The 26,070-nt window shown below is 38.8% G+C and overlaps 1 protein-coding gene across 1 annotated transcript; it reads left to right on the top strand.

The window, feature by feature from the left end:
• Positions 1–13,811: 13,811 nt before the first annotated feature.
• On the top strand, positions 13,812–14,426 carry LOC110919499. Its single transcript, XM_022163767.1, has one exon. It carries the CDS (start codon positions 13,812–13,814, stop codon positions 14,424–14,426), a length of 615 nt encoding a protein of 204 aa, XP_022019459.1.
• The last annotated feature ends 11,644 nt before the right edge of the window (positions 14,427–26,070 follow it).

Raw genomic sequence — 26,070 nt, 5'->3', positions numbered from 1 at the left:
AACCTTAGACCGGTAAGAAATTGATGATTTGTATATATAAATTACGTGAGTTGATTGTGACTATTTTATCTCTTCAACATCTCCAAGGCTTGGGTATAGATTCATACCGTTGTTGAAGTTGACTCATATTCTTCTTAGAATTTGTTTTTGAAATTATACCCCATGGTTGAAATTTTTTGATGTAAATATTCAGAGGATTGAATTGTAAACATATATTATTAGCTTTCATTCAACTAAAGTGTTATCATTTTTATCATCATTAAATAGATTAATTACTCTTGTAATGCATCAACAATGATTAACATCCCCCTAAACTAGTTTGTTTAGATATGCAAACACAAAATAAAAACTCAAACCATAGGAGGTTTAGATATACCTTCGGTTAGTAATAAACCGGTTGAGACACCGAGGTTCAACGAACAAGTGCTAGTTATACGAACTATCGGAACACGGGAATGGGTCGGGTAGCGGCGGAGGTGGCCGACGGTCTTGTGGCGGCGACACCCGGCGGTTCTGGCCGGTGGTGTGTGTGTGGTGAGAATTTGCTTGTTTTTCCAACCCTCAAATGCAAGACCCAACACTCCATTATATAGGACTTGGAGATCCTTGCATGCATGCCAAGTGTTGGAGCTTCTTTGCATGTAGGCCAAGTGGTGGAGATTCCTTTCATGTAATGCCATTGGCCGAAATTTAGGTGCGCGACAAGTGGCGATGCAAGAGTGCATGCACGACAAGTGGCGTAGAGGAGTGTTCTTGTCTCACCCGGTCCATGTACCCGTCTCTCAGTTCAATACCGTGTGTCATTCGTAATTACCAGTTAAATTAGTTAAGTGGATTTTAGTTCGTTGCCCACGGTGTAACTCTTACGGGTCAAGACCTGGTCGGCAGCGTTGACTTATCGAACCGGACATAAATATCCAACAGCTCCCACTTGGACGGTCTCTGATAAGATCTCAACGCAGACAGCCAGCGGTGCTCTAGCTACACATAGCTGCCCCCAACAGGTCATGACACTTTAAAGTCACTAACCAAGGCATCTTCCCTTTAGCAACGGCTTGCTACTTGAAGACAATAGACTTATGGCAATCGTTGTCATCTATCCTTTCTGTAAAAGACATCAATTGAACAACGAGACATGGATCAGATTCAATCTCATATGGCGTTCAATCATTATCGTTCTCGTTCAAGAATCAAAGTGGTCCAATCAAACACACAGTAAGTTTGGGCAAGGCCTTACACTTTACTAGTTTGATCAATGAGGGCGCCCCGACGTCTAACTGTTACATATAATGTAAGAGTACAGAATTCCATCTTGACTACATACAACTCCCACTGAACTTCAGAGCTACTCCCAACCAATGCCTTTATGACTTGCAGTTACGCAATAGCGGTTGACACTAATCAAAGAATAATCTTTAGTAAACGAAAGTTCTAGTATGTATCTCAGGTCAGAGGATACTAAATGAGTATGCCTAAATCAAAAACATCTTATGACTAAGATCCATGAAGATGATTTGATGCGAGTTACATCCAGCATCATTCACAATGAGGCCTGTGAATTTGGAAGTCAACTCCTTGAGTCCAAAATCATAATAGTCTTAGTTCAGAGTCGTTCCCAAGAGTTTGACCGACTACGGATAATTTAGAATACAAGATTCATGGATTAAACGTATCAAATTCGAACACAGTTGTAGGACTCAAGAATTGCATTTAACTAGTAAATCAAAATGAATACAAGAGTACAACTTGTTTGATGTTCGTACATCCAAATACTAAAACAAAACATTTCACTAGCTAATCTAAGCCCAATAGCGTTGATATATGTTAAATTATTCATGTTTTTATACCCCAAAACACTTCCGTTTTAAGCGTTTTTGACCGAAAACACGACGGTTAGGTGTCAAATTCGGTACTTTTATATTTTCAGGTCTTAAACAGAGCATAAAGGAAAATTCTGATGAAAACGGACAAAATCTGATGCATTTCTGATGAAAATGGCAAAAATCTGATGACTGCCAGGTATGGCACGACCGTGCCATCCATCGGCACTGTCGTGCCGATCCTCCGATCTCGGAAGCACTGCCAGTGCAAGGGCTGGTGCCAACTTTTTCTCGGACCGCACTACCGTGCCACCCGAGGCATGACCGTGCCAAGGCTTGACCAGGGTTTCTGACCAACATTTCTGATGACGGGTGGCGGCACTACCGTGCTGATCTGATGACCCAACAACTTGTCCACTAGTCCATTTGGCTGACTTGGGATCGGAGAATCTGACGTCACCCGACAACACCTGCCGCACGACCGTGCCACCAACGGCACGACCGTGCTGATGAAGAAATCTCCTATAAATACAGCCATTCACTACTGGTTCGAATGTTGGGTTTTTCTCCATGTTTCTGGGCGATTTCTGGGTTCCGAAGCAGTCCTGGTCAGACCCATTTGAAGCTTAAAGATCGAGTGGAAGCATAACCGATCCGACCCGTCAATTCCTTGCTTGTTTATGGTTCGATTCCTTGTTCTTGAACATGTATTCTGATCATTTTGCAAGTGCTAGGATCAGAGGCTCTCATGATTGTGTTTGTTTGTATAATTTATACATTAAGAGAATATGAAATAATGTAAAGTGCATCGGAAATGAATACAAACTTTGTAAACACAATCAAGGAAGAGAATAGTTTGATAAACAAATGCTTCACATTAAGTTGAATGATTGAATTACAGAGCAAATGATTACAAGCATGCTTACAATACTAAACTCCCCCTCAGCCTGATGCTCCAAGGTTGGTTGCACAAGATGAAAGGATTAGACATGAGAAGAAGAACTTGCTCAGTCAAATCAAATGTAACAGTACAGGGTACTGCTCCATTTATAGGCAGACCAAATCACTGAAGCATCTAAGCTGACGTCACCATGAAAGTGACATCTAACAACCTGTAAACACTGTTCTATACAAACTACTGATGTCTAACAACTGATTATCAGTAAAATACAAAACATAGTAAAACTACTGCTTCACTTTCCACTGATGTAGCCTGAGCACTGATGTTGAGCATCAGTGCTTTCTTCAAAGGTGATCAGTACTTGAATTGGTAGTGCTTGTGTCTTCAGCAGTACTTAGGAGGCATCAGTAGATAGAGCGTCAGTGTTTGTCTTCAGCAGTCTTTAGAGTTTCATCAGTGTTTGGTTCATCAGTTGTTCTATTGAGCAGTACTTGAGATGTATCAGCTGTTAGATAACCACTGTTAAGGGGAAAGCTTAATGTAAACAGCTGCTTATTTTGAATCCTCTGTCGTGATCAGGTTTTGGCTTTCATTATCTATTCCTCTGGTAGGGTTCAATCCCAACAATCTCCCCCTGGAACAGATAATGCTAAAACCCTTCATTATTCTGGATTTTTATTTCTCATCAGAAGTTCCTTAGCTTGTCTTTTAAATTCCACTTCAAAATCCTTGGAACTCAAGTCATCGTCATCCCTACACAGTGTAAGTTCAAGGAGATCCTGCAAATCTTAACACCAAGGCCTAGTGCTTCTTTCCTTGATATGTACTTCACTTCACCATTGGATCTGACCAGAGTCAATATGTGGGTCTTTTGATCAGACATCCACTTTAGTACTTTTAATCCTAATGGGTTTCTTGGGAGAGATTTATTTCCAGATGAGTTTGGAGATGTTGGCCTTGAGAAAAGTTGTAAGCTATCAGACATTTGTTTGAAGGCCATTTCAATGACATCATTTGCTACAGCTATGTCTTCTGCAGTCTCTTTTTCTATCTGCTCCTATCTCTTTTGTTGTTCTAGCTCAAAGTCTGATATTTCTACTGAGTCATTTGGTGATGCAGGTTTGGTTAATACCTTTTTGGCAAGGTCTTGAAGCTTTGCTGATCTATCTTCTTTTAGATCCATTTTCTTGATGGCATCCGTGAAGTACTCAGCTTCTTTCTCTTTTTCTTTTTCACTGGTCAGCAGTTTTCCTTTTTCTTGGTTTGCCACGGGGATACGGTTATCTGCTGATGTGAGCTGTGTTTTAAGAGCATCAATCTGCTGTTCTAGCTTTTTGTAGTCAGGCTTCTTTGAAGTGTCTGGGACAGTTATCTTCCTTTTCTTAAGCCTTTCATAAGCTTCATCAGTGTACTGCTTTGTCCATTTTGCTATGGCAGTGGCAGTGTCCACCTTTGCATCCACCAGCTCCTGTTTCTTTCTTTTGTACTCAGATGTTAGGTCAGCAATGAGCTTTTTGTATTTGTTCCAATTTGGAGCAGTCTTCTTCTTTCTTGGATCATTTTTAATCCTTTCAATTCTGTCTGCCTCATGCTTTAAAGCAACTATTGGCCATTCTTCAAATTGGTTTTCTTCAGCAGGATAGAATTTTTCTTTCATGATATACTCAAGATATTCTTTTCTCAGTTTATTTCATTTTTCTTTCTTTTCTTTGTCTAAATCTTGTGCATAATCTTCCATCTGCTTGACTTTTGTGAGCAAGAATTCCAATTTTTCAGCAATGGCTTCGTCACTTTGACCTTCACATTCAATTTTGGCTCTTATCTTAGCCTGCCTTGCTTTGAGCTCAAGGTATTCATCCACACTTTCTGGAACTATGAAGCCTATGAGAGAAGGGAATCTCCTTGTTGATGGATCATCTTCAGTGTAAAATTGTCTTATCTCATTTTTCACAGCTTCCAGTTCCATCGGATATTTTGCAGCATTTGGATCATATTTGTCCTCATTTGCCTGAGTAATTTTTCTCTTTCTGGTGTAAAGCTTTATGGATGAAAGGGATTTTGGTTGTGATGTAGGAATAGTGAGAGCAGTGGTTGATGGTTGACTAACAGTAGTTGAAACAACTGGTGTTTCAACCACTGTTGTCATTACAACAGATGTTGTAACATCTGTTGTCTTCTGCTTTTTGGCAGGAGGAGATGGTGGGGTGGCTGTTTTCGGTGGTGAATTTGGTTTTGGTGATGGTGATGTAACCACGGATGATAATGATGGTAGAGCAGTGGTTGTGGTGGTGTGTGGTGATGTGGTGTGTGTTGATACAGCAGCTTTGGTTTGGCTATCTTTTTCAGGTTCAATGTATATACCATCTTCAATTCCCTTTTTCTTCCACTTGATCTTCTCCCCCTTTTTGGCATTATCTGGAAAGGGTTCATTCATGAAGAGGATAGTGGGAGGAACTTTTCCAGTGGTACTTTGGATATGAGCCTTGATAGCTTTGATGTCTGACTGAGTATTTTTAAACCTTGATTCCACCATGTTTGTCAGCATTTTTACATGTATAGCATGCTGTTGTTCAGCCATCTGTTTTTGTTTTTCCAGCAGTGGTTGGAACATGTACCATAGCTCATTTGCAGCAGGTGCAGGTTGTGCAGGTGCTTGAGCTGGAGCAGCAGTGGATTGTGCTTTTTGAGCTTTTAACAGCTGTTGCACCATATCCTTTATTTCAGCAACTGAGTTTTCAAGGTTTTCAACTCTGCCCGTCAATTCCTGATTTTTTGAGTCATCACCCAAGTTAATGGGATCATCTGAATCCCCACCAGCAGTGGTTGTACCAATGTGTGACTTAGGAACTGAATCTCAGAAGTCATTCATTGATGCCCCTTGTTCTTGGTACTGGGGACTTCTTTCTTCAGCACTTGATAGCCTTTTGAGGGTACCAGTGGGCATAACAATCTCACTGGTGGTTCTTAGAGGTGCTATTGAAGAAATTGCCTTTAATGGAGTCTTATGAATGTAACCACTGTCCAAATGTAAACCAGTGGGTTCAACATTTGTAGTGGCTGCTCCACTTGAACTACTGACAGAAATTACTTGTAACTCCTGCAGTGTAACCTCCTCAGTTGTTGCTGGGATAGCAGAGGTATAGACATCAGACCCAGTCACTTGTGGGAGTACACTCTCAGTGATAGGTGATTGAGAGGAGCTGGTTTGTGTCTGAGCTATATTAACTGCATGCAACAAAGGTAGCATGGATTGTGGTAATGTGAGGGGTGAAAATAAAGGAGTTAAAAGAGACATGTCCTTGGGATCAGCACTGAGGAAGATGGATCCGAGTGGGTCCAGAGCTTCATAATGTGGGGTCCCTGTGTTTACAACCTGATCCTTTTGTGAGGATGCAGGAGAAGTTTGAGGCAAAGGTGGAGATCTTTCTTCCATCTGCTGTGAGGAAGTAGCAGCAGTGGTTATTGGTGACATTTGTGTTGTCACTGGCAGTGTCTCTGGGATCTCATCTTCCAGAGGTGCCTTTGTTTTGGGTTTGGGGGGCTTTCTGGATGTTTTCTTTTTGGTCTTTTTGGTGGTGGCAGGTGTGGGTTTCAAAACAGTGGGTGTGCTGCTTTGATCACTTGGAGCAGTGGGCTCAGCAACCGATACCTGAGGAGCAGTGTCATCTGCTAAATTCTGCTCAGGTACCTCTGCCTTTGTTTTTATTGGTGCCAACATTCTAGAGAATGTTTCAGGAGTTAAACCATTTATTTTAAAGTGAGCACCTTGTTTGAGCAAATCTGCATTTTCTTTTTCAAATTTTTTCTTCAAAATAGTAGCTTAAAAATCTTGGAAAAAGCAAAAATGCTTTGCTGTCAACATTTTTCACCAAATCATCAAAAATCTCCTGGGAGTAATTAAAATTTTCATTATTTAAAATCGCATATCCCAGGCATTGAATCTTTGATGGTATTTCGTTAAAAGCAGTTGTTTTATTAGAGACACACATCAAAAGAGTGTGAAATAAAAACCTTGGTGCAGAAGGGAAGAAACCTTTTTGTAAGGTATCCCTTTTTGGTTGCTCTGCATATCCCCTATTCATGAAATCCTTTTGCAGCTCGGTTTTAGAAAAAGAAGTTTTACCTTTCAGATCGTCGAGTTTAAAGACTTCTTAAATTGATTGTGGAGATATTTGAATCTTTTTACCCTGTATCAAGGAGTTGATAGCTGTGATAATGTCACCTTGTTTCTCAAGGGTAGCCTTTTTCCAGAACTCTCTCTGGGTTTGTAGGTAAATAGGAGCATCTGCTGTTAGCAAAGTTTTATACTTTGATGCAGATAAAGTGTTGATGATGGAGTCAAAAGTGTTGTTGGAGGTGGGTTTTGTGAGTATACCCAAGTAGTTGTGAGCAGATTTGTATGGTATTTCGTTCGGTTCAGCGGCCATTTGAGTGGCGTCTTTAGGAGCGGATGAAGAAGATGATTTTGATTTTGATTTCGTCATTTTGATGAGGAAGATCGAAGAATGTTTTTGTGAAGAAGAGTGGGAAACTGCTTTGAGAAGAGAATTTTGGAATTCAATTCGACAGTGTGAGCCCCTGTTTGGGTTTAATCAGGGTTTTATTTAGGGAAAAAGTGAGTGCTGATGTGGCAGCGGTTACAACGATCTGATGGCTAAAAACTGACCACGTGTCAACCCCTGATGAAAGATTAAATAATGGAGGACAGTTGTTTTGAGAGCCACTGATAAGTCAAACATCATTAGTTACAACGGTAATAAATGAAGCAGTGGGTGATTTTTACCATCAGTGGATGCTTTTTACTACATCAGTGGATAGCATATCAATGGATAAAACACTGATTTTGAACAACAGTGCATATCATGAAAATGAGAGAACAGAGGTTGACTTTCCGCAGTGGACAGTGTTTAAGAACCAGAGGTTTGATCACAACAGTGGTAGGAAAAATGGTGAGTTTTTGAAAGGCTATTTCATCAACAACTGTTAGTGCAGCAGTGGTTGAACTTTTGACAAATAATTTTAGCATCTGCTTGTTCAGATAAGGGAATTGATTTTGTCTTGTGTAAACACAATATCATTGCCAACACCTGTTGAGCTACAGAAATGCTGTGCTTAACAAAATACATTTTAGATGCAGATTATCAAGTTTAAATTGTCAGCAGTTACCCCAGAACTTTTTGTTCAAGATTTTATCACATTTTCATTATTCCTGATAGTGGTTCAGCATCCCAGATGATGAAAGCTTCTTTACTAAGGCTACTTCATTTTATGTCTAATTATTTGAATTAGAACATGAGTATCTTAGTAGTTTAAAAATCCATTTGCAATCAATTTTTGATCTGTGATAAACAAACTTGAGTTTGATATGACCTTAACATATGTACCATTTCCTTTTGATCTATTTTAGGGATAATAACTTCACACAAAAATAAGGAAATTACATCCTGACCGATGAGAAATCTTTTACTATCAAAAATGAGTAAAAGTACAAAATATATTATTTAGAAAAAAAATGAATAATATATCCGGTTTTGTTGGAGAAGGACACCTTTCTAAAATTAAAGGCTATATTGAAGGTACATCAAAAGGATCTTGGTAACTTTCCAAAAAGGCTCATGATCACATCATTCTCAAGTTATTATGACCACTGTTTAGGATCATTTTCTTGTCAATTGATTACAAATTCTTCTTTTAAGGTCAATCACTGGAGATACCATTGTTACCTAAACTTTTCTTGAATTAATGAATGCACACAGTTGCATGATGACCATTGTTTACCCAACTTTGGACTCATAAGTGTTTTACGTTTATACTCTTTTCTTTTGACTTCAAAAGTTTTGAGATAAACACACTTTTGAGTTTTGTTCATTTTCTTCTTCCCTTTTTACCCTTCCCATTCATAAGTACAAAAATACTTACTGGGAGATTTTATTGAGGAAAAACTTAATCCAGAATCATTTTGCAGTAATGTTTTGAGAGATCTGGCCACATTTGTACATGTTTTATTACCAAATCTCACATTACGTATGATTTGGACTGTTTTGACCTCTGATTTTCTTAATGTGTTTTGACAGGGTTGATTTGGTCCTTTTGAGGATTCTCAACCTGCTTTTTAACACATAAGATTTCATGACTAAAGTTTTATTTCCCTCTTTCTATGTTAACAAAACACTAATGTTTATATGAACATAGGTTTTGTTAATCTGAGGTTCATACTTTAGTATAAAATATGATGAAATCATCACAAATTTCATAACAACAGTTGAGATCAATTTTGAATGAAGATAATCATACCATAGTTACCATACATGTTTTCAGATCTGAAAACTATGGGTGATTTGTCCATGACATCACTTATTGTTTGAAATTTGTGAATCTTATGACATCTTGGTTGTTTTACAGAGCTTTGGAATAGTCATTTTGAACATGATTTCTCGTTGCTCTGTTTTTCAACTGAATACAATCAACCTTAGTATCAATGAATTTTGAGCTGAACTGTTCTGTCAAATTGATTGTTAGATCGAATTTGACTGTCCAAGCTCTGATACCAATTGTTAGGATCGGAGGCTCTCATGATTGTGTTTGTTTGTATAATTTGTACATTAAGAGAATATGAAATAATGTAAAGTGCAACGGAAATGAATACAAACTTTGTAAACACAATCAAGGAAGAGAATAGTTTGATAAACAAATGCTTCACATTAAGTTGAATGATTGAATTACAGAGCAAATGATTACAAGCATGCTTACAATACTAAACTCCCCCTCAGCCTGATGCTCCAAGGTTGGTTGCACAAGATGAAAGGATTAGACATGAGAAGAAGAACTTGCTCAGTCAAATCAAATGTAACAGTACAGGGTACTGCTCCATTTATAGGCAAACCAAACCACTAAAGCATCTAAGCTGACGTCACCATGAAAGTGACATCTAACAACCTGTAAACACTATTCTATACAAACTACTGATGTCTAACAACTGATTATCAGTAAAATACAAAACATAGTAAAACTACTGCTTCACTTTCCACTGATGTAGCCTGAGCACTGATGTTGAGCATCAGTGCTTTCTTCAAAGGTGATTAGTCCTTGAATGGGCAGTGCTTGTGTCTTCAGCAGTACTTAGGAGGCATCAGTAGATAGAGCGTCAGTGTTTGTCTTCAGCAGTCTTTAGAGTTTCATCAGTGTTTGGTTCATAAGTTGTTCTATTGAGTAGTACTTGAGGTCTATCAGCTGTTAGATAACCACTGTCAAGGAGAAAGCTTAATGTAAACAGCTGCTTATTTTGAATCCACTGTCGTGATCAGGTTTTGGCTTTCATTATCTATTCCTCTGGTAGGGTTCAATCCCAACAATCTCCCCCTGGAACAGATAATGCCAAAACCCTTCATTATTCTGGATTTTTATTTCTCATCAGAAGTTCCTTAGCTTGTCTTTTAAATTCCACTTCAAAATCCTTGGAACTCAAGTCATCCTCATCCCTACACGGTGTAAGTTCAAGGAGATCCTGCAAATCTTCAACACCAAGGCCTAGTGCTTCTTTCCTTGATATGTACTTCACTTCACCATTGGATCTGACTAGAGTCAATATGTGGGTCTTTTGATCAGACATCCACTTTAGTACTTTTAATCCTAATGGGTTTCTTGGGAGAGATTTATTTCCAGATGAGTTTGGAGATGTTGGCCTTGTGAAAAGTTGTAAGCTATCAGACATTTGTTTGAAGGCCATTTCAATGACATCATTTGCTACAGCTATGTCTTCTGCAGTCTCTTTTTCTATTTGCTCCTGTCTCTTTTGTTGTTCTAGCTCAAAGTCTGATATTTCTGCTGAGTCATTTAGTGATGCAGGTTTGGTTAATACCTTTTTGGAAAGGTCTTGAAGCTTTGCTGATCTATCTTCTTTTAGATCCATTTTCTTGATGGCATCCGTGAAGTACTCAGCTTCTTTCTCTTTTTCTTTTTCACTGGTCAGCAGTTTTCCTTTTTCTTGGTTTGCCACGGGGATAGGGTTATCTGCTGATGTGAGCTGTGTTTTAAGAGCATCAATCTGCTGTTCTAGCTTTTTGTAGTCAGGCTTCTTTGAAGTGTCTAGGACAGTTATCTTCCTTTTCTTAAGCCTTTCATAAGCTTCATCAGTGTACTGCTTTGATAAGATCTCAACGCAGACAGCCAACGGTGCTCTAGCTACACATAGCTGCCCCCAACAGGTCATGACACTTTAAAGTCACTAACCAAGGCATCTTCCCTTTAGCAACGGCTTGCTACATGAAGACAATAGACTTATGGCAATCGTTGTCATCTATCCTTTCTGTAAAAGACATCAATTGAACAACGAAACATGGATCAGATTCAATCTCATATGACGTTCAATCATTATCGTTCTCGTTCAAGAATCAAAGTGGTCCAATCAAACACACAGTAAGTTTGGGCAAGGCCTTACACTTCACCAATTTGATCAACGAGGGCACCCCGACGTCTAACTGTTACATATAATGTAAGAGTACAGAATTCCATCTTGACTACATACAACTCCCACTGAACTTCAGAGTTACTCCCAACCAATGCCTTTATGACTGGCAGTTACGCAATAGCGGTTGACACTAATCAAAGAATAATCTTTAGTAAACGAAAGTTCTAGAATGTATCTCAGGTCAGAGGATACTAAATGAGTATGCCTAAATCAAAAACATCTTATGACTAAGATCCATGAAGATGATTTGATGCGAGTTACATCCAGCATCATTCACAATGAGGCCTGTGAATTTGGAAGTCAAATCCTTGAGTCCAAAATCAGAATAGTCTTAGTTCAGAGTCGTTCCCAAGAGTTTGACCAACTACGGATAATTTAGAATACAAGATTCATGGATTAAATGTATCAAATTCGAACACAGTTGTAGGACTCAAGAATTGCATTTAACTAGCAAATCAAAATGAATACAAGAGTACAACTTGTTTGATGGATATCAAGGGCATTAATCCTTCTTTTTGTACTCATAAGATTCTAATGGAAGACAATTACAAGCTTAGTGCACAACATCAAAGGCGTTTGAATCCTAATATGCAAGACGTGGTGAAGAAAGAAGTAATTAAGTTGTTAGATGCAGGGCTGATTTATCCTATATCTGATTCTGTTTGGGTAAGTCCAGTGCAAGTAGTACCCAAGAAAAGTGGTATTACTGTAGTTCCAAATGATAGGAATGAACTTATTCCTATCCGTACCATCACCGGATGGCGAGTTTGCATCGATTACCGCAAACTCAACGATGCCACTCGTAAGGACCACTTCCCGCTTCCATTCATCGACCAAATGTTGGAACGTCTGTCGGGGAAGTCATTTTTCTGTTTTCTGGATGGGTTCTCTGGATACTTTCAAATTCCTATTGCTCTTGAGGACCAGGAAAAGACTACTTTCACATGTCCTTTTGGCACATTCGCCTACCGGCGTATGCCTTTTGGATTGTGTAAAGCACCAGCCACATTTCAGCGTTGCATGGTAGCTATTTTCCATGATATGATTGAAGACTCCATGGAAGTATTCATGGATGATTTCTCTGTTTTCGGGAGTTCTTTCGATCAATGTCTTGGAAATCTGAAAAGAATGTTAATGAGATGTAAGGAAACTATTCTTGTGCTTAACTGGGGGAAATGCCACTTCATGGTGAAAGAAGGGGTAGTTCTTAGGCACAAAATCTCTGAAGCCGGGTTGGAAGTCGATCCAGCAAAAGTGGATATTATTTCTAAACTTCCTCCCCCAACCTCGGTCAGAGCAATTAGAAGTTTCCTGGGTCATGCAGGGTTCTATAGGCGATTCATAAAAGACTTTTCAAAAATCACAAGACCTATGACCCGTTTGTTAGAAAAAGATGCTCCATTTGTGTTTTCAGACAAATGCATGAAAGCGTTCAAACAACTGAAGCAAAGGCTTATCGAAGCCCCTATTTTAGTTGCACCAGATTGGGCATTGCCATTTGAGATAATCTGCGACGCCAGTGATTACGCAATAGGAGCAGTCTTAGGACAGCGAAGGGAGAAGAATTTTCATCCTATTTACTATGCCAGCAAAACTCTACATGATGCTCAAGAAAATTATACGACTACAGAGTAAGAGCTTTTGGCAGTAGTTTATGCTTTCGACAAATTCAGGTCGTACCTTGTGTTGTCCAAAACAATTGTGTATACGGATCATGCAGCAATAAAATACCTTTTTAGCAAACAGGACGCAAAACCGCATCTTATCAGATGGATCTTGTTGTTACAAGAATTTGACATTGAGATCCAAGACAAAAAGGGAGCTTTAAATGTTGCAGCCGACCATCTCTCGAGACTTGAGCAGGGCAGTTCTGAAAATTCGGTGGAGGAACCAATAAATGACAATTTCCCCCACAAATTTCTCTTAAGTATCAAGATGAATGACGAGTCACCTTGGTTCTCCGACTTTGCAAACTACCTTGTATGTGGAATCCTTATCAAAGGATTGTCATATCAGCATAAGAGGAAGTTCTTTGCAAATCTGAAATATTACATTTGGGATGAACCTTACTTGTTTAGAATCGGAGCCGATCAGGTGATCCGAAAATGTGTATTCGGAGAAGAGGCAGCTAGCATTCTGCGTCATTGTCACGAAGGGCCGACTGGAGGTCATCATGGAGCAAACTACACTGCAAAGAAAGTTTTAGACTCTGGGTTTACTGGCCCACAATCTTTCGTGATGCGCATGAATGGGTTAGAGCATGTGATGCTTGCCAGAGGGCAACGAATATCTCCGCATGCAGTGAGATGCCTCAACATCCAATGCAAGTCTATGAAGTCTTTAATATATGGGGTATCAACTTCATGGGACCATTTCCAGCCTCACGAGGTAACAAATACATCCTAGTTGCTGTAGACTACGTCTCAAAATGGGCCAAAGGTCAAGTTTTGCCCACAAACGATGCTAGGGTGGTTGTGAGGTTCTTAAAAAGTTTATTTGCCCGATTTGGTGCTCCAAAAGCACTAATCAGTGATCGTGGAACACATTTTTGTAATGCACAGTTAGAACGAGCCTTATCCCGTTATGGTGTTCATCATTGATTGGCTACGCCATATCACCCTCAATGAGCGGACAAGTGGAGGTCACGAATCGGGGTTTGAAAAGAATCCTTGAGCGGTCCATTAATAACAACCGCAAGGATTGGTCAGACAAGTTAGATGACGCTTTGTGGGCTTTTAGAACAGCATTCAAGACGCCTATTGGAACCACTCCCTTCAGGGTGGTTTATGGAAAAGCTTGTCATCTACCTATCGAGCTAGAACACAGGGCATATTGGGCCTTGAAAACGGCGAATATGGATTTGAAGAGCAGAGGTGAAGCCCGTTTTCTGCAAATCCACGAGCTCGAGGAACTAAGAAACCAGGCCTATGAAAGTTCTAGCAGGTACAAAGAACGAGTCAAGAGGTTTCATGACAAAAGATTGAGAGAACATAAAGATTTCCGCGTTGGAGATCTTGTTTTGTTATACTCTTCACGACTGCGTTTATTCCCTGGGAAGTTAAGATCTCGATGGACGGGTCCTTATACGATCAAAGAAGTATTTCCATACGGAGCCGTCGTCATCGAAAATCTAAGCGGGGAAACATTCAAGGTCAACGGCCATAGACTCAAAAGTTACATCAATGGACCGATTGACCCGGTGGAGGAAATTCTCGAACTCCACGTCCCGCACACTTAAAACAAGTATGGGGAAAATGAGTCTAGCTATCGACTCGCTGACAAATTTAGCGAGCGTGTTTTCACACACCAAGGATAATTTTGTATATATGTGTTTTTAATATTTAATTCGTGATTTATTATTTTTTCGGTTTTAACCGTAGGTACATACAATCTTGATCCAAAATTTTTGGAGGATTGAAGTCAATTAATTGTTGAAATATATGAAATAGTGCAAAAATGGAAAATTTGGGTAAAAATTCAGAGTTATGAGCTTACTGTGAAAAGTTACACAAAAAGGCCCAGGCGTTGCACGGTCGTGCCAAATCGGCACGGTCGTGCCAAATCGGCACGGTCATGCAATCCTTAGTCAAAACTGATCAATAACTCATGCACCGGACGGTCATCGGATCGCACTACCGTGCAAATGTTACACTACCATGCAACCCGATAACAAAGGTCAAACCAGGAAAGCGATCCGGAAAGGCACGACCGTGCAGCTCGAAAACCGAACAATAAAAACCAGGGTATTTAAGCGATTCTGCAGTAAAAACATCTCATTTTTACGAAACCCTAGTCGCCGCACGGGAGTTCCAGGTCGCCTCCACCCACAAATCATCTAATTTTTGCCTAGATTTCACTTTGATCATCTTCCAAGGTATGTTTCCTACCTGTTTTGTAAATTAAACTTAGTTTCTGATGTAGATCTGATGTTTGAACCAAGAAATTTTGGGGTTTTCTTCATAAAAATCAAATAAACCCTTGTTCTTGGGTGATTAGTGTTAAATCGGTAGTTCTGGTGCTTGATTCGAAGTCTATTAACTGATTACAAGTCAAATTTTGAAAGATACATGTTAAAATCAGTGAAATAAACTATTTTCTGGTGAAAATTGCTGTTGCACGGTCACGCCATTGAAACGAAATGACAGTGCCGGTCGGAAATCAAGTACAGAACACCGATTCATAGCTGCGACGCCGAGTCGCACGGCAGTGCCAATTTGGCACGGTTGTGCAACATGAGTTTTCGGGAACAACCTGTTTACCGATCACGGAATGGCACGGTAGTGCCACTAGCCGCACGACCGTGTGACTGCTGAAACAGAAACAGAAGCTCGTAAACAGCCTGTTCCGGTGGCGGCGATAAAGTTTTTATATTCTGCTCTTGTATTCTTGTGTGCAGATGAATCACAGATTCCTCCAATTCAACGAGAACAAAGCGAAAGAACAGCCCTGTATTGCAAGACTACAAGCCTTATGGAATAGACGGGGATAAATCGGTGAACCAAGAAGGATCAACTGGGAGACTTTAACAACCCTGAACCAAGAAGAGAGGCTATCCGACATGATGTCACATCCGATCAAGGTTGTTCAACATTGCACGACCTGTTTATCTTGAGCTAACATTGGAATTCTTCGCTTCATACACTTATGAAAAACCAAGAAGCGAGAATCCAGACTTTAAAAACAGGGAGACAATACAGTTCAGATTGGGGAAAAGTGGCATAAGTGGACAGTTGCTAGACTTGGAAGAAGATTGGGCATATACTCAGCTGAATACATCAATTCAGAACTTTTCACCAATATCTACAAGTTTGATAATGATCAGCAACGGGCCAACTTTTGGGCACAAGTAGCAGTTGAACCACCTTATGAAGCTAGAAAAGCTAAAGCTTCACGACTACGAGACCCGCTTCTTAGGGTATTCATTAGGCCATGAGTCACACCATCTGTAGGCGCATGGACAGTGCAGGAAACTGTCCCACTCCGGATCTTCTTTTCTTATATTCCTTAGTAACTGGAGTGCATGTCAACCTCGCAGCTAGAATGGCTGAATTCTTTGTAAACAACGCCGGGAGGACTACAAGCAGTGAAATCCATGGCGGTGAATATGTGACTCAATTAGCATATAATTGGGGTATTATGACAGATGATGTAGTCAACGGTCTCACGATGGTTCACGCAGGAGGAGATGTGGATATGAGGTCTTTGAGAGCAATGGGTTTGGTAGTAGATACAGATAATGGCCTGCGACTGAGGGGTCTAAATGGGGAAATATGGGATCCACTACCACAACCACCACAGGACGAAGACGTCAACCTGGAGGAGCATCAGGTACTAGAGCCACCACCACATGGCCAGCCACCACATGATCAGCCACATCATGAAGAGCACCAGCATCAGTATCAACACCAGCAAAACTGGCCTCCAGGTATACCTTCCTACCCTGAGTTATACCAGCAATTCCAACATATGCAGGTTTCTCAAGATGCTATCAGAGCAACTCAAGACGTTATGAGAGCCGACCAGTTAGCTATGCCGGCATCTCAACACACCATGCGGGAGGAAATGTATGCAGGATTTTCCTACATCTTCGAAGGGCTACAAAATGTATATCCAGGCCATTTCGGCAACCCTCCACAGTTTCCATTTGGAGACACAGGTACCTATGGGGCGGGTTCATCTGGAACAAGCCACCATGATGGTGATGATGATGAGGAGTAGGAGGAGGAGGTAGGGAAAAACAGTTCAGAAACTAATGTTTATGTTATTTCTATTCAGTACTTTGTTTGGGATATTTTTAAACTTTATGTCTATTTAAGTATTCAAGTAGTATGTTTGCTTTGTTTGAATAACGGATTTGGTTGAATTATCTAACATTTTGATCAATGGTAATGTTGGCTATTTTAGCGAGCGACATAATTGGCAGATTCATAAAGAAATGCACATAGAGTTGAGATGACTTCAAATCAAAGTCTACACAAACAAGTCAACTCCAACTCCGAGGGAGTACATCTTTCCCTTTTCACAATATTAGTTTAGCTCTTAATAATTGCTTAACTAATATGTATTTCACATTGAGGACAATGTGAAGTTCAAGTGTGGGGAAGGGTTTAAAAGGTTTTAAACTTTGTTTGTCCTTAATTGTTCTCATTTCTATATATACTTTTAAAAAATAAAACAAAAAATGGTCAATCTGTGTTCTTTAGAAAGCATCAAATTTGATAAAAATCGACAAGCTAAATTAATTTTTGAAAAAGATAACTAAAAAGCATGATAAAACAAAACGAAAGACTTGCATGTTTATCTTTATATTTATACCCATTCCTTTAGTTTACGTGAGCATATTTTTTAGCCTTTAAAGCTTTCTTGTCAAATGCTTCTTTATTTTTGCGGAATAATGAGTGAGCCGGATGTTTTATGTAATTTAGAAATTGTCATTTATATACTTTTCAAAACCATGAATATGTGAAAATTACATAGAAATGATAGAGGCATTTAGGATACCCCCTTTTTGTCAGCCTTTTTCTTTGTTTATATCCCGCACCCAACACTATCCATTAGTTCGCCATGTTGAGCCTATTTTCCGTATTTTTCTTAAACCGTACCCAAATATCAAACTTACTCACCCAAAATATAACCTTTTCATATTTACCCTTATTTTCGTTAAAAATTTGGCCATAAGCTTTCTAGTTTGATATAAGTTTCACTTTAGTACACAGTGTTATAAAAAAACTCTCTAAGGAAATTAAGGAAAGACTATCAAGAAAGAAAAATAGAGAGTTGATGTATAAATAGAATAAACTCTAAAGACCTGCACAAGTAGCTTAGCAACGTGTTCAGAATTCTAGAAAATAAAGTACCAAGTTTTGGCCAAGTTTAACCTTTCTTGCTGCTTTCAAATATCCATTACATACCCCTAAACCTTAGCCTTAGGTTACAACCTATCAAAGACCTCTTGATTTATGCTTTTCACATATTAATTGGTGGAGATTAGATCTTTTGACAAGCTTATGATATTGCATGATTCATTGACTAGGCATCGAGTGTTTAACATACACATTGTATGTATGATTCAGAAATTTAGCCGAGTGTGTGTGAACATTGTGAGAAATATAAGGATTTGCATGCTAAGTCATTCGAAAGTTAAATCATTGCTTTATAATTATCCTTTCATACATTTAACAAAGCTTGTTTGTTTTGAATCCTTGATGATGACTTTTTGAGAACCAATTTGACCACCAAACAAATTAGTGAACCTTGTGAATATTCAGATTTTATTCCGTATTTTATTTTAAAGTTTGCTTGAGGACAAGCAAAGTTCAAGTGTGGGGATGTTTGATATACGTTAAATTATACATGTTTTTATACCCCAAAACACTTCCGTTTTAAGCGTTTTTGACCGAAAACACGACGGTTAAGTGCCAAATTCGGTACTTTTATATTTTCAGGTCTTAAACAGAGCATAAAGGAAAATTCTGATGAAAACGGACAAAATCTGATGCATTTCTGATGAAAATGGCAAAAATCTGATGACTGCCAGGTATGGCACGACCGTGCCATCCATCGGCACTACCGTGCCGATCCTCCGATCTCGGAAGCACTGCCAGTGCAAGGGCTGGTGCTAACTTTTTCTCGGACCGCACTACCGTGCCACCCGAGGCATGACCGTGCCAAGGCTTGACCAGGGTTTCTGACCAACATTTTTGATGACGTGGCACTACCGTGCCACCAGCGGCACTACCGTGCCGATCCGATGACCCAGCAACTTGTCCACTAGTCCACTTGGCTGACTTGGGATTGGAGAATCTGACATCACCCTACAACACCTGCCGCATGACCTTGCCACCAACGGCACGACCGTGCCGATGAAGAAATCTCCTACAAATACAGCCATTCGTTATTGGTTCGAATGTTGGGTTTTTCTCCATGTTTCTGGGCGATTTCTGGGTTCCGAAGCAGTCCTGATCAGACCCATTTAAAGCTTAAAGATCGAGTGGAAGCATAACCGATCCGACCCGTCAATTCCTTGCTTGTTTATGGTTCGATTCCTTGTTTCTGAACATGTATTCTGATCATTTTGCAAGTATTGAGCTGATGTTAGTTTATGTTCAATGTAGCTTATGTAATAGTAGTTATAAACTTGTTTCTTGAATAATCTTTATGTTGTAATCTTGTTTATATGAAACTTTAGTACTTTTTCATGTTTGAATCTTCATGATTATATAATGAACGTTTCATTGATGTTGAGTTCCTGATTATGTTTGATTATTTTGGATAATAAATCTGTGGTTAGTGGGATGGTAACTATTTCTTGATTAATCACTTGTTTGTAAACTTGTTTACATCATGAGACTCGAGAGGGGTATTGGTTTTATCAAAGATATATCTTATTTTGATTAGGAATACTTTCTTACACGTAAGGGTTCTAAAGAATTATATGGAGTTGATTACATGTTCTTGCATGCGATTTATGATCCTTGTTTAGTAGTTTTGGTCTGAAATTGCTGACATGGTAGATTTGTATTCAAGACTTGTAATAAGTGAGGTTAGAAACCTCCTAGCGGATGACTAATCTATCTTTAAAGGTTTACATGAATGAATATCAATAGCTCGCTAAAGAATGATTTTAGGTGGTTAACGTGTGTTTATCGCGTTAACTTTCCAAAGAAGCATCATGTTAGAAAACTCCTAGCGGATGACTAACTATCTCGAAATTGGAAAATTGATTAAGTGCTTTTGTGACATATCCGATAGATAACATGTTTAGGTTGTTTGTGAAACAAGATAATAGTATATTTATGTTTTAAATATAATTTAGATAACTTAGTTAAACAACCATTCACCTATCCGTTTATCTGGTAAATTAATGACAAAGATTTAGTATATATAACGCCCGTGTTCCATGGATCGATATCTGGCTCTTACCAATACTTTGCTGCATATATGACGGTATACACTTGTCCTTTGTTGTGTGTGTTTTAATGTTAAGGTATAAACCACTTTTATAAATATTAAAACCCACGTGTGTGTGTGTAAAATCAACATAAATAATATGTGTACATAAAAACGCACCAAGCGTCCATGTGACAGTCATGTTTCTCTTGAGTCATTGGCTTAGTAAATGGGTCAGCTAGGTTTTGATCTGTGTCAATTTTGCTTATAACGATGTCTCCACGTCCACAATCTCACGTGTGTAGTGAAACTTTCTCAAATTGTACTTGGCTTTGTAATGTGACCTAGGCTCCTTGGCTTGAGCAATAGCACCTGTGTTATCACAAAATATCTGGATGTGTTTCATGATACTTGGAACCACATCGAGATCGGTTATGAACTTCTTCATCCAAGCAGCTTCCTTTGCGGCATCCGATGTGGCAATGTACTCAGATTCCGTGGTGGAATCAACCACAACACTCTGCTTGGAGCTTTTCCATGAGACAGCTCCTCCGTTGAGAGTGAACACGAAACCCGTTTGTGAGCGAGAGGTATCTCAATCAGTTTGAAAACTAGCATCAGTGTAACATTTTACAGTGAGCTCCTCATTAACTCCTCTAAATATCAAGAACATATATTTTGTCCTTCTTAAGTACTTAAGGATGTTCTTAACTGCAGTCCAGTGGGCAATCCCAGGGCTCTACTGGTAACGGCTGGTCATGCTCAAAGCATACGAGACGTCTGGTCGAGTACATACCATAGCATACATGATAGAACTAATCGCTGAAGCATATGGAACTGCTTCCATTTGCTTTATCTCACGGTCCTCAGAGGGATCTTGTGATTTGTCCAAGACGGTTCCTTTAGTCATTGGAACACCTCCTTTCTTGGAGTTTTCCATCTTGAAGCGTCTCGTTTCTTGATCTATGTATGTGCTCTGAGTTAGCCCAAGAAGTCGCTTAGATCTATTCCTATAGATCTTGATTCCTAGAATGTAAGCGGCTTCTCCAAGATCCTTCATTGCGAAGCAAGATCCCAACCAATGTTTAACTTCCTTAAGAAGGGGGATGTTGTTTCCAATTATCAATATATCATCTACATACAAGATGAAAAATGATATAGCACTCCCACTAGCCTTTCTGTAAACACAAAGTTGATCTTCGTTCTTGACAAAACCAAACTCTTTGACTTTCTGGTCAAAACGAATATTCCAGCTCCAAGACGCTTGCTTGAGTCCATAAATGGACTTGTTTAGCTTACATACCCTATTAGGATATTTTGGATCGATAAAACCGTCAGGTTGAACCATATAAACATCTTCGGAAAGATGTCCATTAAGAAAGGCGGTTTTAACATCCATTTGCCAAATTTCGTAATCATAGTATGCAGCTATGGCAAGTAATATCCTGATCGATTTAATCATAGCAACGGGCGAGAAGGTTTCATCATAGTCAATACCTTGAGTTTGAGTGAAACCTTTCACTACTAGCCGTGCTTTATAGGTTTGTATATTTCCATGCATGTCGGTTTTTCTCTTGAAAACCCATTTGCTCCCTACTGCCCGAGATTCGGGAGGTAGCTCAACCAAGTCCCAGACTTGATTGTCACGCATGGATTGCATCTCAGCTTCCATGGCCTCTAGCCATTTCACATAATCTGGATTAGAAATAGCAGATTTGTAACTTGTAGGCTCATCATCAGACTCGGCTACTGTCAGGATTTCAGAACCCTCAACATGCCAAAGGTATCTATCGGGTTCTTTACAAGTCCTGATGCTTCTGTGAAGGCTTGTGTTCAAGTCTGATTCAGTATCAACAATCTGTTGTGGTTCAGACGTTTCGACCTCCCCAACGGTTGTTTGTAGTCCTTGAACTTCTTCAAGATCCACTAAGTTAATTCTAGTTCCTCGACTAAGAAGTTCATCTTCAAGGAATCTTTTAGCCTTCATTTTAATGATGATCGTATTTGCATCAGGATGGTAGAAGTAATAACCGCATTGGTAATAGTATCCGACGAAAACAACCTTTTCGCCTCGAAGGTCGAGTTTGTCATCAGAATCACTTGTGATGTAAGCATCACAACCCCATACTCTTAGGTAACTCAAATTCGGCTTATGCCCATGCCATATCTCATATGGAGTTTTATTTACCTTTTTGGTCGACGCTAGATTTACGAGTCGAGCAGCAGTCATAAGAGCAAAACCCCAAAAGGAGTGAGGAAAATTTGTTCTACACATCATCGATCGAATCATATTTAGTAGGGTTCGATTTCTCCTTTCACACACACCATTAAGTTGGGGTGTGCCTGGTGGAGTGGGTTGTGAAACTATTCCACGTTCCTTTAGACGATCGAGAAATTCCAAGCTTGTCACACCCCGATATTTCCACGTATTACCAGTGGGCCCGGTGGGGAGTATCGTGACGTAGTTGATATCATCATAGTCAAATTATCACAGTTTAATGCACAGTGGAAGTCTAAAATAATAATACAAACCGAATTTGAAAGTATAATAAAATATTACACAATGGTTGTAAATGGATCCACAGGCGGATCTTAAAACAAAACGAAAATATTGTTCAACAGACTTTAAGTATCAAAAGCTTGCAAGACTCTTTATTTAATACTCAGGAGTTTCCAGCCCATTACGCATAGTACCTGCACTTAGTCTTTTTAAAAAAATACGTCAGTTTACACTGGTAAATACAATTAACTGACACTTTTTAAAAAGTATTTGTAAAATTGGTTTGGATGCACAAGGCATAAAATTTTTTTATAACTATGGACAATTATTAAAATAATCTCGTATAAAGATTTATAAGTTTGTCGTACGTTCAGGACCCGATATAGAAACCGAGACAAGATTAATAGACACACCACAAGTATAGGCCCACAAGAAGTTTCCTTACGAGTGAGATACCGTTTTTCATACGCAACAGTCAGATATATGCCTACACCCCGTGCTTAAGACGTGGCCATTTCAAATGAATGAGCCGAGGATATCCAGGACATGGTCATATTAACCCCCAAAGGCTTTGTATCAAACAAAACATATTAAAACGGGTTGCCTCAATGATTTAACCACTAATTGATTAAATATTCAATACCCGACCAAGCGGTAATAATTTACCGTATCCCAAGCCCGTATAAGGGAAAATAAGTTAAAAACTGAGCTAAAATGTAATTTTTATTCTCAGCCGTATTTCAAATAAGCAAGTACAAGTAGCTTTCACTGGGCTCCTAATCTGGAACAAAGGTTTTAATAACCTATTAGATTCCTAACGGATCTCATTTAAGTTTTAACTTAGACCGGTTAGTTTTAATGAAAGGTTTACGGTTCAAAACGCAAGATTAAGAGAAGACCGGATTAGAATGTGATTTAAACCCAACAAGTATGAAGACTTGTTTAAAGTGGGTAAACTAAACACATTCTGGATTTTGAAGTAAAAATGATAAGGTTTGACCCATTTCGGTTAATTTATGCAAACTAGTTACATAAACCGTACCGAACGCGTATATGCATAAGGGTAGCCAAATGAGTCATGTACAAGTTCCACAAGTTAATATGCTTTATATATATTATGATATCAGTAGGATATCTTCTATTATGCCCAAAACGAATTTAAAACCAATTTAAGCCCCGTAAGGGTATTTTGGTCATTTTAAAGTTTATAAAAGAGGCTTAAACATTAACTGAGGTTCTGGTCCAAAATCTTCTGTGAAAATATTTATTTTATGTTGTTATATCAGCAAGATATCATACATATGTGTGTTTAATCGTTTATGGCCAAAACTATGCACCGTAGGGGCATTTTGGTCATATCACACATGCTTTCAAGGTAAAATTTGGAAATCTGTGTTCAAGACTTATACTTACTATTAAAGTATAAAAAATTATTTTTAAAATCAGTAGGTAACAAGTCTTAGGTGCTAAATATAGTTTTAAACCATACTATGCGCCTATTTCGCATAAAAGTCGGTATTTGACGATATTCGGGTTGTTTAAGGAAATCTGAGATTTTGATCAGTTCCAAGTGTTTAAAATATCTTATTTAACATATGAAATGAGTAGGAAAGGGTTTGGTATGCAAGTCATATGTTAAACTCATTTTATTAACAAAAAGGGCTTTATCGTCAATTACCGAATTTATGCTAGGACTCTATGTTATGGTCAGTATAAAATTTGAAAAAAAATTTCCAAAAATCCCAAAATATTATATTATAATAGTGGGTAGAAAGTTTGGTGCCAAAAATTGGGCTTAAATATGATTTATGCCAAAAATGCTATTTAATTAATAAAAGTTCTTGTTTTACGATATCTTGCATAACTTTCATTTTGGACCATAAACTGATGTCAAATTTTTAGGACATACTTATCTATCAGTAATAAAACATTTTGTCCTCTCACATTTTCAAAAATCTTGTTTTAATTACAAAAGGGCATAACGGTCCATTTTTAAGCATTTAACGGAAACATGCAAATGATTCAGATTTCTAAGGAACCATGTAGCATAACCTCAGAGGGTTATACTAACATATAATGTGGTCCCAAAGGAACCCTAAGGCATAACTAAACTAAGCTAAATCAGGTTAGAACTGAAAGTCAAAGCAAAAGTCTACGTTTGCGACTTTCGGTTGCGAACCGAGCCTAATGCTCAGAACTGTCGGGTTGAACATGCCTAAACATGTTCTTATATTATTTACCAAGTTATTTAAGTGACAAAATGTAATTTATAGCTTCTACATTATCAGTTGTGATTTATTTTGCAAAAACCGACTCGTTTGACTTTTCTGTTAAGTAGTTTGACCTGACAATTGACTGAGATAACGTGATAATTAGAAGGTGCCCTTTTAAGCGTTTAACACCTACGTAATTACCAACACATAGCCACTTTCAATTCGAATAATGGCTGGACCGTTAGTGATTAATCACAAAGTCAAAGCGTAATTACGATATCTTTGACTTACGGTCATTACACTAATGAAAACTTGACTATAGAGGCTAAGAACACTTACAATAGTCCTTAACACGAAAATTCAACTAGAGAAAGCTTCCTAGATATCCAGGATGCTTTAAAGATGCTCCAAAGCTAGAGCAAGAGAGAATGAGTGAAAGAAACCTTGAATGAGCAAAGATTGTGGCTGCATCAAGGGCCTTTATATAGTGCATGGAGCTTTCTTTGGATCATCACAAGTGTCCCTAGGTGAAATTTGATGCTGACAAGTGTCTAAGTGGTTTTTAAAACCATCAAACAGCCTAGGTATCGAGTTATGTGAGTGTGGAAGTGGTTTGGAGAAGAAAACATGCTGAAACCTACATCTGTGTAGAGATTCTGTGAATTTTAAGCCGTCGCGTCGCGCGACGGCAGAGGTGTTTAGCTGTGTCGCAGTGCCACACCTATGGGGGCCAGTCATTCAAGTTTCAAACCTGGCAGATTCAGTCCCTGGACCTTTAAAACCCCATAATTTCAATTTTAAGCACTATTAACCCATAAAGTTTATATTTTTATGATCCTTAGAATATAACCAAACATTGTTAGGTCCGGTTTCGTTAAATGACAACCAAAAACACAAGTTTTGCCTCGTTGACACTTTTAACCCTTTATTTACGAAAGTGAACGTTTTTAATATCAAACGATATCGAAACCTCGTGAATTTTTGGTCACTTGTTCTTGAGAGTATAATTAATTGTTACAAAGCTCCGGGTTCGTTAAAAGGTCACTCAGAGGTTTTAATTTAACATGTTGACACATTTAACCCTCGCGTCTTGTAAACTTTCACTCTCTTCCATAAACGGCTTCATACGTTCACAATTTATTCGTTTAAGGGTATAAACATCGTGTAGGGCAAAATTTTCAAATGTTGACACTTCGGATCCTTTCACATACATACTTTCTTTGTTTTTCAACTTTAGTCCCTCGAAATCAATTCATCACACGTTTAAAGTTCATGACATG

The sequence above is a fragment of the Helianthus annuus genome, chromosome 16, assembly GCF_002127325.2.
Source record: "Helianthus annuus cultivar XRQ/B chromosome 16, HanXRQr2.0-SUNRISE, whole genome shotgun sequence".
In the NCBI taxonomy this organism is placed as follows: domain Eukaryota; kingdom Viridiplantae; phylum Streptophyta; class Magnoliopsida; order Asterales; family Asteraceae; genus Helianthus; species Helianthus annuus.
The sequence above is the reverse complement of the archived record's forward strand: the minus strand, read 5'-3'. Positions and strand labels throughout refer to the sequence as shown.